The sequence below is a fragment of the Symphodus melops genome (genome assembly GCF_947650265.1).
Source record: "Symphodus melops genome assembly, chromosome: 23".
NCBI classification, from domain to species: Eukaryota; Metazoa; Chordata; class Actinopteri; order Labriformes; family Labridae; genus Symphodus; species Symphodus melops.
This window is the reverse complement of record NC_136713.1, coordinates 3,418,571-3,431,070: the sequence shown is the minus strand read 5'-3', so window position 1 is coordinate 3,431,070 and position 12,500 is coordinate 3,418,571. Positions and strand designations below refer to the sequence as shown.

At 43.3% G+C, this 12,500-nt stretch overlaps 2 protein-coding genes across 5 annotated transcripts in view; one reads left to right on the top strand and one right to left on the bottom strand.

Moving 5' to 3' along the window:
• Positions 1-1,502, top strand: part of dph3 (diphthamide biosynthesis 3) — a 1,934-nt gene extending 432 nt beyond the window's left edge. Inside the window, exons 2-3 of the mRNA XM_079336769.1 lie at positions 552-626; positions 1,200-1,502. Coding sequence (XP_079192895.1) covers positions 552-626; positions 1,200-1,280 — 156 coding nt within the window. The 3' untranslated portion in view covers positions 1,281-1,502. The remainder of the gene's footprint in view (positions 1-551; positions 627-1,199) is intronic.
• Positions 1,503-2,440: 938 nt separating this feature from the next.
• lrrfip1b (leucine rich repeat (in FLII) interacting protein 1b) overlaps positions 2,441-12,500 on the bottom strand; it is a 15,117-nt gene continuing 5,057 nt past the window's right edge. For 2 of the 4 annotated variants that reach the window (XM_079336743.1, XM_079336740.1), the window contains 14 exons: positions 12,465-12,500; positions 10,984-11,061; positions 10,796-10,834; positions 10,580-10,705; positions 9,782-9,952; positions 9,612-9,704; positions 9,112-9,204; positions 8,784-8,876; positions 8,446-8,584; positions 4,557-4,606; positions 4,351-4,462; positions 3,390-3,469; positions 3,005-3,109; positions 2,441-2,896 (listed from right to left, as the gene is read on the bottom strand). The exon at positions 12,465-12,500 is cut by the window's right edge and continues 15 nt beyond it. In XM_079336743.1, the coding sequence (XP_079192869.1) occupies positions 2,786-2,896; positions 3,005-3,109; positions 3,390-3,469; positions 4,351-4,462; positions 4,557-4,606; positions 8,446-8,584; positions 8,784-8,876; positions 9,112-9,204; positions 9,612-9,704; positions 9,782-9,952; positions 10,580-10,705; positions 10,796-10,834; positions 10,984-11,061; positions 12,465-12,500 (1,326 nt within the window). In that variant the 3' untranslated portion in view covers positions 2,441-2,785. The remainder of the gene's footprint in view (positions 2,897-3,004; positions 3,110-3,389; positions 3,470-4,350; positions 4,463-4,556; positions 4,607-8,445; positions 8,585-8,783; positions 8,877-9,111; positions 9,205-9,611; positions 9,705-9,781; positions 9,953-10,579; positions 10,706-10,795; positions 10,835-10,983; positions 11,062-12,464) is intronic. The other 2 variants (XM_079336741.1, XM_079336742.1) reach the window with 1 other exon arrangement.

Below are 12,500 nucleotides of genomic sequence, written 5' to 3'. Positions count from 1 at the left end.
TAAAACATGTTCAGTCAGTTTGTAACTTTAGACGCCATTGTGTGGTTACCATGGAGACGTGGGGTTCATCTTGTGTGGTTACTATGGAGACGTGGGGTTCATCCTGTGTGGTTACTATGGAGACGTGGGGTTCATCTTGTGTGGTTACCATGGAGACGTGGGGTTCATCTTGTGTGGTTACTATGGAGACGTGGGGTTCATCCTGTGTGGTTACCATGGAGACGTGGGGTTCATCCTGTGTGGTTACCATGGAGACGTGGGGTTCATCTTGTGTGGTTACCATGGAGACGTTGGGCTCATCCTGTGTGGTTACCATGGAGACGTGGGGTTCATCTTGTGTGGTTACTATGGAGACGGGTTCATCCTGTGTGGTTACCATGGAGACGTGGGGTTCATCCTGTGTGGTTACCATGGATACGTGGGGTTCATCCTGTGTGGTTACCATGGAGACGTGGGGTTCATCTTGTGTGGTTACTATGGAGACATGGGGTTCATCTTGTGTGTGCTCTGAAAAGTTTCCTCTCTGATCCAGAGTGTGTTTTTAATTTCAGGAGGACCTGGAGAACGGCGAGGAGGTGGCGACGTGTCCCAGCTGCTCGCTCATCGTCAAAGTGATCTATGATAAGGTGAGACATGAGGTCACTCATGGTCGAACACATGTCCGACTGAAAGATGACTGTTCAACAAGAGAAAAGACAGGCTGATAAGGGCGTACTCAAATCGTGTGATTGGTCCATACTGTGGCACGCTTCATGACGTGGACCGGCTTCATTCAGGTTCTGTCTGTACCTGGCTAACAGGACTCAAACTGTGACTCCGCCTCTCTGAGCACGCTTCATGATGATGTACAGATATGATGTCATAGGACAAAAGGTAACCATGCTCAGACGTAACAGAAGCGCCTGACCAGAGACCGGATCAGACCTGCTGATCAGAGACCACAGACCGGATCAGACCTGCTGATCAGAGACCACAGACCGGATCAGACCTGCTGATCAGAGACCACAGACCGGATCAGACCTGCTGATCAGAGACCACAGACCGGATCAGACCGGCTGATCAGAGACCACAGACCGGATCAGACCGGCTGATCAGAGACCACAGACCGGATCAGACCTGACTCTTTGTTTGAACAACCTTATGTTCTTTTATTACACAGATTTTATTGTGAAGGTTCACTGACTGGTTTCCTGTTTCAGGAGCTGTTTATGTCCGGAGAAATAATTGATGCTCCATCATCGTCTTCAGAACCCAAACTGGAGCTGGTCCAGTCCTCCTGACCCCGACCACTCACTGTTCCTTCAAATACACTGATGAATCAGCTGATAGATGAATAATTAGGTTGAACTGATGAGTTCACAGTTTGTCATAAATTTTCCCAGTGAGCCTTCGTGCTGATGCTGCATTCAGGTTCTGCTGGGACACATGAGACTCTTCAGTGGAAACAGATTGACTGTAAATATGTTTAAACATTAACTTATTAAATCATTTGTTAAACTGCAGCTTGTTTTTAGTTTCATTATTTTAACATGAAAACAAGTATTTATCAAATCTAAAAATAAAAAACGTTTTTTTTTTTTCTTCTCAAACGAGAAGCTACATGAGAGCACCATCACAGACAGAGAGAGCAGGTAGCTGTGTTAAAGTTAGCCTGAAGTGAAGTCACACAGAGCAGGTAGCTGTGTTAAAGTTAGCCTGAAGTGAAGTCACAGAGAGCAGGTAGCTGTGTTAAAGTTAGCCTGCAGTGAAGTCACAGAGAGCAGGTAGCTGTGTTAAAGTTAGCCTGAAGTGAAGTTACAGAGAGCAGGTAGCTGTGTTAAAGTTAGCCTGAAGTGAAGTCACAGTGAGAGCAGGTAGCTGTGTTAAAGTTAGCCTGAAGTGAAGTCACAGAGAGCAGGTAGCTGTGTTAAAGTTAGCCTGAAGTGAAGTTACAGAGAGCAGGTAGCTGTGTTAAAGTTAGCCTGCAGTGAAGTCACAGAGAGCAGGTAGCTGTGTTAAAGTTAGCCTGCAGTGAAGTCACAGAGAGAGAGAGAGCAGCTAGCTGTGTTAACGTTAGCCTGCAGTGAAGTCACAGAGAGCAGGTAGCTGTGTTAAAGTTAGCCTGAAGTGAAGTCACTGAGAGCAGGTAGCTGTGTTAAAGTTAGCCTGCAGTGAAGTCACAGAGAGAGACAGCAGGCTGTTAGCGGTCTACCTGCGTGCGCGTGGCTTACCGTGCTGCAGGAAGTCCTGTAAAGGTAAGCTTTATTTATTTATTGTGTACTTGTTGGTGTGTGCTGTTTTTTTCTATGTGACTAACTGGTGAGTAAATAAAACCGTTTCTGTCTGTAAACAAACAACCTCTTCAAATTGTTTTTGTTGGTCAGTAAAAGTAAACGTTTTTAATAATTCACTTTGAGTTTCTGATCAAAACACAAAATAAAAGAACTTTCCACCAATCAAATTCAAACATTCTGTTGCCGTAGTGACAGAAAGCTGTAGTGCCATCCCACCACTGTGTTGGCGTTGTGCTTTCTCGCTTCGTAGTACAGCAGGCCTCAGAGCTTTATTTATATACATACAGATGGCCTACTAATATTTATAAAGAAGAAACATGAAGAAAATGAGTTCTGCTCTGAAAGCCTCAAACTGATCTACAGTCTGGTGAAAATGAACAACAACAATACCCCAATAAAATAAACAGTAAAGTAAGACAGGAGGAAAACAGTGCTTTAAACATTTCGAGAAAAATAAAAAAAGAAACTTCATAAAAAATAACTGGGACTGGGAGCAGACTGGGCCTTGGGCGTCACTGCTGGGCGAGCAGGGTGCTCCTGTTGGCTTTTATCTTGTCCAGACGTTTGGAAAGGTGGCGATTACTGAGCTCCAATTCGTCGACCCGATCCATCGCAGAGCGAAGCTGTGGACAAAAAATATTGATCGATAGATTGATTGAGATCTTTATTTCAAACCTTATTTACAAAGAACAACAAAGTTTGAATTTCATATTTCAAACCACACAAATCACCTCTCGCTGGAGTTTTCTTTTCTCCACCTTCAGCTCATCTTCGATCTTTTCTGAGTTTTCTGATGCAGACTTGTATCGTGCCACCTGACCCTCAAGTCGGATCACCTGAGTTAAAAATACAGAGACACAAAGATCATCATCAGACCTCATGAGACCACCACCTCAACAAAAAACTGTCCGGTTAAAGACAACACTAATTGTTCAGACAAACAGAAGAAGACTTTATAATTAATTATTCATAAAAACAAAGTCAGGTTGTTCGAGAGATACAGTTTAATATTCACTCTGTATCCAAATAACTGGAAAGGTTTTTGGATATGCTGATGACGCCGTCCTCTCTGAATATTCAAAGAAAAAGTTTTGAAGAGTCAACACCAGGACTCACGTTTTGTTCCAGAGTCGTCACTTCCTGTTCAGACTTTACCAGTTTGAACTTCAGATCACTGATCTGCCTGTTCGCATCTCCTGAAGAAATGCCAGAATAGCAAGGAAGAAGACAACAATCAGAGAGAGAAGACAACAATCAGAGAGAGAAGACAACAATCAGAGCGAGAAGACAACAATCAGAGGGAAGACAACAATCAGAGAGAGAAGACAACAATCAGAGAGAGAAGACAACAATCAGAGAGAGAAGACAACAATCAGAGCGAGAAGACAACAATCAGAGAGAGAAGACAACAATCAGAGCGAGAAGACAACAATCAGAGAGAGAAGACAACAATCAGAGAGAAGACAACAATCAGAGAGAAGACAACAATCAGAGAGAGAAGACAACAATCAGAGAGAAGACAACAATCAGAGAGAAGACAACAATCAGAGAGAGAAGACAACAATCAGAGAGAAGACAACAATCAGAGAGAAGACAACAATCAGAGAGAGAAGACAACAATCAGAGAGAAGACAACAATTAGAGAGAGAAGACAACAATCAGAGAGAGAAGACAACAATCAGAGAGAGAAGACAACAATCAGAGAGAGAAGACAACAATTAGAGAGAGAAGACAACAATCAGAGAGAGAAGACAACAATCAGAGAGAGAAGACAACAATCAGAGAGAAGACAACAATCAGAGAGAAGACAACAATTAGAGAGAGAAGACAACAATCAGAGAGAGAAGACAACAATTAGAGAGAGAAGACAACAATCAGAGAGAGAAGACAACAATCAGAGAGAAGACAACAATCAGAGAGAGAAGACAACAATCAGAGAGAGAAGACAATCAGAGAGAGAAGACAACAATCAGAGAAGACAACAATCAGAGCGAGAAGACAACAATCAGAGAGAAGACAACAGAGAGAGGATGAAAAGAAAACAATAAGAAGATGCTTCAACAGGAAGAGGTCTCACTCTGTAACTCCAACAGATGAGAGTCCGACCCGTTCTCTAGGCCGTCCACCTCTATATTCTGGACTCTGTCGGTCCCGTTCTTCTGATCCAGTTCAGACTTTAACAGTCTTACCTGCAAAAACAATTTCCAAAATATATTTAATTCTTTTATTGATTCGTATGAAATTTATTTTAAGTAAGAATTTAAATTAGGACGTCAACTTCACCTGATCCTGTAAACTCTCTCTCTCCTCAAAGAGCTTCTTCAACCGCAGCTCTGAAACACGACGACAACAACATTAATATACACCACAACAACAACAAAAACATTAACTGCAAAACAACATTGAAATAGACAACAGGGTGGCTGTGGCTCAATGGGTAGAGTCGTCGTCTCGCAATTGGAAGGTCGAGGGTTCGATACCCAGCTCCTGTAAGCAAGATGTCTGGTGTGTCTTTGGGCAAGACACTTAACCCACCCCCCCCATCCAATCAGCTCAGGAGCGCCTGCTGGGGAAGCTCACTCACTCAGAGTGTAAACACCTAATTTACCTTCAGGGTAAAGTAAATCTTCTTCTTCAACAAAAAACATTAACTGCAAAACAACATTAAAACAAACAACTTAACTACAAAGAAAAAATCAGCAGTGACTCAGCTGTAACTACCAATCAGCAGTGACTCTGCTTTAAATAACCAATCAGCAGTGACTCAGCTGTAACTACCAATCAGCAGTGACTCAGCTGTAACTACCATCAATGGGGACTCTGCTGTGTTGAGTTCATACTATGATATGTTTTTCATGTCACTTTAAAATATAATTATTTTGACCCATAATAAATGAAGACACTGAGCAGCACTCATGAATCAGATTTTATTTTTAACAACAACTCTCTTTATAACTGTTTATTACAAACATGATTTCATAATATAATACTATAATTCAATTAAACTGTCTTGTATACATATTTATATACTTTAACCATTAGAGTACACAGTGAAAAAACAGAGATTTGAGGACCAAGTACGATGAGTTTTCAGTTGTATCTTTCATTACTAGAAGTACACTGATTTACACAAGTCTTGTGCAATTAGGAGGACGAAGGAACTCAAAGCTGCCTGTGACTGCCTTTGCTGCAAAAGGAAAGGCAATGGCTGTTCTATGAGCTCTAGTTCTATGACATCATGTTCTATGACATTGTGCAGTCTGTTCTGTGTTTTCTGCTCTCCAATGAAAGTTCTGTCTTCGGTCTGCCCACTCCGTGAACCCGTGTTTGTGGTTGCTGTTGCGTTGCCAGTGGTTGCTGCTCGTCCACCTCCTCGCAGCTGTCCACGTCTGCAGCTGATGAAGGGTTAGCGTTGGATCCTATGAACTCTTCAAACAGTTGATCCTGGAGAGCATGTCCTTCAATGAACTCTGGAAGAATTGTGGTTTTGATCTCGTCTGCAGTTTGTTCAAGACGTCGTCTGAACTTTGACCTCTGATCATTTCTGACCGTTGTGTCATCCACATCTTGAACAAAAACAGCTAGGCAGCTTTGACCTCCATGAACCATCTGTCTTTGTTTTGTTTGGTTCCTCAATGAATCCAGACCCTGATCTAAAACAGACCCTGTGGGTCCAGCAGAGTCTGACTCTTTAACAACTGAAATATACGAGCAACTGGTCTCCTGAGGATCCACCGGAAGGTTTCCAACACCAGAAACCAACTGTGACGGTTCTTCTGTTGATCCCTGGTCCTTATTTGCTAAACCATCCTGGACTTCTTCACAGACCTTTTTTGGATCCTCATGAAGAGATGATCCATGAATTGTCCAGGACTCTGAACGGTGTTTTAGATTTCCTGAAGGTCCAGATCTATGTTCTTTAGTGTCAGGATCTTCTGGGATTTTAGAGTCGTCCACAGAGAGACTGTCAGCATGACCTCCAAGATTTTTTGACGTCTCAGATTTAGTGAGTTTGTTCAGGATGGACTCAGGGATCAAAGTCTGGACAGTCTGCTCCAAATGGCTCCGGTCCACAAACACCTGGATTGGTACAGACCAAGCTGAGCACTGAGCTGAGGGCAGAGTGGGACTTTCCTCAATAGAAACTCTCCTGGTCTCCAGGTTCTTAGGTGGGTTTGGTTGTTCTCCACAAGTGGCCTTTGCCTGCTTCAGTTTATTCTCAGATCTCAGAGCTTCAGATCCACTGTCCTGGTCTGTCCAGGTTCTGTCTCCATGCTGGGTTCTTTCTGAGTCCTGTGAGCCCATCTGGTTTTCCAACAAATCTCTGAGAACATCTGAGCCATCATCTTCACCTTCACCTTGTCCTCCTCCTGCTTCCTGTTGATGGACCATCAGGTTCATGAGAGCAGCTCTGTGTACAGGTGAGCACAGTTGTGAACACTGATGCGCCACATCTGGCTGGACTTCAGAATCATGCTCTCTGAAGTACGACTGCTTATAGACCTTGTCCGACTCTGCGGACGCCCTCTGTCCAGATTCTCTGCACCATTCAGGTTCTCCTCCAGTTACTGCAGGTCCGGCCGTAATCATCTGAGTGACTTGCCCACTACAGTTTGTCAGTCTGGATTTTAACTTCTTCTTCAGATCTCTTTCACGTGTCTTAACTCTTGGTTTTCTGACAGATCCTCCAGGATGTTTCTCTGTTTCAAAAGTCTCCATTTTGGTTTGTTTTCTTCTCAATGTGTTGTTCACTGTCAGTAAACTTTCATCATTCGCACACTTGCGGTTGTTAATGGCACCATGTTTGTGATCTGGAATTTTCCCTGAAAGATCATCAAGTAGATGTAGGAAGAGCGAGCACAGCAGGAGGTTAGAGATGGTGTACCGATGAGAATTTAACAGTGGGGGAACGAGTACTAACGAGTATTAACGAGCATCAAAGAGTATTAACGAGCATCAAAGAGTATTAACAAGTATCAAAAGTGTTAACGAGTATCAAAGAGTATCAACAAGTATCAAAAGTGTTAACGAGTATCAAAAGTGTTAACGAGTATCAAAGAGTGTTAACGAGTATCAAAAGTGTTAACGAGTATCAAAGAGTATTAACAAGTATCAAAAGTGTTAACGAGTATCAAAAGTGTTAACGGGTATCAAAGAGTGTTAACGAGTATCAACGAGTGTCAAAGAGTATTAACAAGTATCAAGTGTTAACGAGTATCAAAGAGTATTAACAAGTATCAAAAGTGTTAACGAGTATCAAAAGTGTTAACGAGTATCAAAGAGTGTTAACGAGTATCAAAAGTGTTAACGAGTATCAAAGAGTATTAACAAGTATCAAAAGTGTTAACGAGTATCAAAAGTGTTAACGAGTATCAAAGAGTGTTAACGAGTATCAACGGGTGTCAAAGAGTATTAACAAGTGTCAAAAGTGTTAACGAGTATCAAAGAGTATTAACAAGTATCAAAAGTGTTAACGAGTATCAAAGAGTGTTAACGAGTATCAACGAGTGTCAAAGAGTATTAACAAGTATCAAAAGTGTTAACGAGTATCAAAGAGTGTTAACGAGTATCAAAAGTGTTAACGAGTATCAAAGAGTATTAACAAGTATCAAAAGTGTTAACGAGTATCAAAAGTGTTAACGAGTATCAAAGAGTGTTAACGAGTATCAACGGGTGTCAAAGAGTATTAACAAGTGTCAAAAGTGTTAACGAGTATCAAAGAGTATTAACAAGTATCAAAAGTGTTAACGAGTATCAAAGAGTGTTAACGAGTATCAACGAGTGTCAAAGAGTATTAACAAGTATCAAAAGTGTTAACGAGTATCAAAGAGTATTAACGAGTATCAACGAGTGTCAAAGAGTATTAACAAGTATCAAAAGTGTTAACGAGTATCAAAGAGTATTAACAAGTATCAAAAAAGTGTTAAAGAGTATCAAAGAGTGTTAACGAGTATCAAACAGTATTAACAAGTATCAAAGAGTATTAACAAGTATCAAAAGTGTTAACGAGTATCAAAGAGTGTTAACGAGTATCAAAGAGTGTTAACGGGTATCAAAGAGTGTTAACGGGTATCAAAGAGTATTAAAGAGTATCAATGAGTAATAACCCTTGAATTGAGATGTGCTTCACCAAAGGGGGAACCCAACCTTCACCCACGCTTGTTATTCCTACCCAACATGCTGGTTCTGCCATCATGTGACGATTCCAGAGCCAATCGGAAGGCTGAGTCTGTGCTGATATCATACTCAGTCTCGCCCTGTGCTGCATCCCCATTGGCTGAGAGCTCAGGAGAGACGAAGACTCCGTGTGTCTGTTCAGGAAGAAGTCATAATATCCAACCAATTAGTTATCAGCAGTTTATTTACACAGGTTAAATGATTAAGGGATGCTGGCAACGTTTCCTAACATCAAACATGCACACTTTAAGGTGTTCTCCAAAATGTGCTCGTTAATATTCAGGTGATGATGACATCACACAGGAAGTGGCCTCACTGTCAGGACGCGAATACCTTCAATAAATCTCTGAGTTGAACCACCTCAAGTCCCAGTCGATCACGATCTATCCGCACAATGTCTGAGATCTCCCTGTGACGCTCTAACGCCTGAGGAGGAGACGAGGAGGAGGAGGATGGTAGGAAAGGAAAAAGGAGACGGCGGAGGGGACGAGGTGGACAGGGAGGAGAAGAAAAGGGGAGAGGAGGAGAGTGAGGAAATAGTGAAAGAGGAAAAAGAAATGGAAAGGAGAATAAGGGGGAGGAGTTTAGCAGCAGAGGTTAGTGCTCAGAAAGGAAGTGAAACAGGAAACTGCTGACTCCTAACATACTGAATCTGTCGTACCACCATCTTCTTCTCCTTCCACTGCAGCGCCTCCTGCAGGTCAGAGACTTCCTGACTGTAAGTGCTGCTCCTTAGACGGAGCTCAGACACCTCCTGAAGGAGGAGGACAGACGAGGAGCAGGCGGGGTTAGCATGTTAGCATGAACTGGCCAGAGGTAAAAAAGAAAAGTTTGTAAAGATTTTGCTGAGAAACATTTTGTTTTGTTGTTGTTTGTGTTGTTGTGCTTGTGTTGTGCTTGTGTTGTTGTTTTTGTGTTGTTGTGCTTGTGTTGTTGTTGTGTTTGTATTGTTGTTGTCTTGTGCAGCTTGTGTTGTTTGCGTTGTGTTGTTGTTGTGCTTGTTGCTGTTGTGTTGTTTGTGTTGTTTGTGTTGTTGTGCTTGTGTTGTGTTTGTGTTGTTGTGTTTTGTTGTTGTGTTTGTGTTGTTTGTGTTGTTTGTGTTGTTGTGTTTTGTTGTTGTGTTTGTGTTGTTTGTGTTGTTTGTGTTGTTGTGTTTCTGACCGTCAGCAGCTCCTCCGTGTGTCTCAGAGTTTCGTTCGTCTCTTTAAACTTGAACTGCAGAACGCTGTGGTCCTGACGCTCTCGCTCCAACTCCTGAAATATTCAAAAATACTCATCAACAACAGCAGCTATTTAGAATCTATACAAACAAACCACTCATGACCACTGACCTTTCCCATGTCGTCACGTTGACGGCGTGTTTCCCACAGCTCCTCCTCCAGGTCGTTAAGCTCCTCCCTCAGAGTCTCCACCTGATACATCAGAGTCGACTTCTCGTTATGAAGCTGAGCATTCGAAACCATCGCACGGCGATACTTCTCCTCGACCTCGGCCAAAGACTCCTGAAACACATATTAATGAAGCAACACAGGATAATCTCATGTTTAAATTCCATTATTTTGTATTCTGTAAAGTGTTATTAGGCTTTTATTTTGTATTTGTTACAGTCTTAAGACAAGGGTTCTTTACTTCCTGTTTGGACGACATTAACCTGCCTTTATTTTGAAAGATATTTAGAAATGACAAGAGATTGAAGGTTGCAACCCCAGAGACCAAACAAAATAAAAGGTTTGATATCATGAGTCGATATTTACACAATAAATCATCATCATATCATATAAATGGAATATTTTCAAAATAAAATGTACTTCAGAGTATCCACTGGGCTTGTGTGTTTCCGTTTCTGTGGTTGCAGAAAGTGGCTTAACTACGGTGCGCCTAAAGGGACAAAATGTCATGATTTTAAAAAACTGTGAGTTCCATTTGGACCGTTAGCAGAAAGTGCTTCGAGTGTTCCCCACAGTGGGCGGGGTTTAATCCAACCTCGACCCCCCCCCCACTCTCCACCCTCCCTGTCTCTCTTGATTTGTCCGCTCTAATAAAGTCCACAATGACAGTAATGTCAAGAAATACTGTGAGAATTAATTATAAGAACAATTCCAATAATTCATTATCAGTTATTGACGAACCTTCATGTCTCTGATGGACGCCTCTGTCTCCACAGAGAAGGACGTATCACAACTTCCTCTGCGGGATGAAGCTCCACCCAGAGATGCCAGCGTGGCGGCAGAGAGTGTGGAGGCGGTCCTTGAGCCCTGAGAAGGAGGAGGAGCCTGTTCAGTCAGTACTGTCATCACCATGGTAACCAAAACTACATCAAGCTAAAAACTAAAGGAGAGACTCACTTTGTCCAGGAAGTCTCTGTCAGGTGGTCTCTCCTCCACCTGAACACACACACAGACACACACACACACACACACACACACACACACACACACACACACACACACACACACACACACAGACACACACAGACATGTTATTGAGCAGTTATGTGAGGGTGAGTAGAGAAGGGGGGGGGGGGGGGTCTCACCACGGGGCTCGCTCGAGCTGAACTCGCTCTGGACGATGTCCGAGAACCAGAACCCAAAAACCCACTGTGATCTGAGGGCTGGGGAGGAAGAGAGAGAGAGAGAGAGGAAGGAAGAGAGAGAGAGAGGAAGGAAGAGAGAGAGAGGAAGGAAGAGAGAGAGAGGAAGGAAGAGAGAGAGGAAGGAAGGAAGAGAGAGAGGAAGGAAGGAAGAGAGAGAGGAAGGAAGGAAGAGAGAGAGGAAGGAAGAGAGAGAGGAAGGAAGAGAGAGAGGAAGGAAGAGAGAGAGAGGAAGGAAGGAAGAGACAGAGAGGAAGGAAGGAAGAGAGAGAGAGGAAGGAAGGAAGAGAGAGAGAGGAAGGAAGAGAGAGAGGAAGGAAGGAAGAGAGAGAGGAAGGAAGAGAGAGGAAGGAAGAGAGAGAGAGGAAGGAAGGAAGAGAGAGAGAGGAAGGAAGGAAGAGAGAGAGGAAGGAAGGAAGAGAGAGAGGAAGGAAGAGAGAGAGGAAGGAAGGAAGAGAGAGAGGAAGGAAGGAAGAGAGAGAGGAAGGAAGAGAGAGAGGAAGGAAGGAAGAGACAGAGAGGAAGGAAGGAAGAGAGAGAGGAAGGAAGGAAGAGAGAGAGAGAGGAAGGAAGAGAGAGAGGAAGGAAGGAAGAGACAGAGAGGAAGGAAGGAAGAGAGAGAGAGGAAGGAAGAGAGAGAGGAAGGAAGGAAGAGAGAGAGGAAGGAAGAGAGAGGAAGGAAGAGAGAGGAAGGAAGAGAGAGAGAGGAAGGAAGGAAGAGAGAGAGAGGAAGGAAGGAAGAGAGAGAGGAAGGAAGAGAGAGAGGAAGGAAGGAAGAGAGAGAGGAAGGAAGAGAGAGAGGAAGGAAGGAAGAGACAGAGAGGAAGGAAGGAAGAGAGAGAGAGAGGAAGGAAGAGAGAGAGAGGAAGGAAGAGAGAGAGGAAGGAAGAGAGAGAGAGAGAGAGAGGAAGGAAGAGACAGAGAGGAAGGAAGGAAGAGAGAGAGAGAGGAAGGAAGAGAGAGAGGAAGGAAGGAAGAGAGAGAGAGGAAGGAAGGAAGAGACAGAGAGGAAGGAAGGAAGAGAGAGAGAGAGGAAGGAAGGAAGAGAGAGAGGAAGGAAGGAAGAGACAGAGAGGAAGGAAGGAAGAGAGAGAGAGAGGAAGGAAGAGAGAGAGGAAGGAAGGAAGAGAGAGAGAGGAAGGAAGGAAGAGACAGAGAGGAAGGAAGGAAGAGAGAGAGAGAGGAAGGAAGGAAGAGAGAGAGAGGAAGGAAGGAAGAGACAGAGAGGAAGGAAGGAAGAGAGAGAGGAAGGAAGAGAGGGGGAAGAGAAAAGGAGGAAAAGGAAAGCATCATCAGTCAGCAGGTCAGTCTGGCCTTAAACTCTGAAGAAAGTTTGTTTCCACGGCAACATTAACTGAAGCCTCTAATCCTGTTTGGTTATCAGAGCTCAGTGGGCGGGACTTCAGCATATGGATGACACTCACCCTGAAGCTTCCTCGACTTCCAACCGACATCTTCTC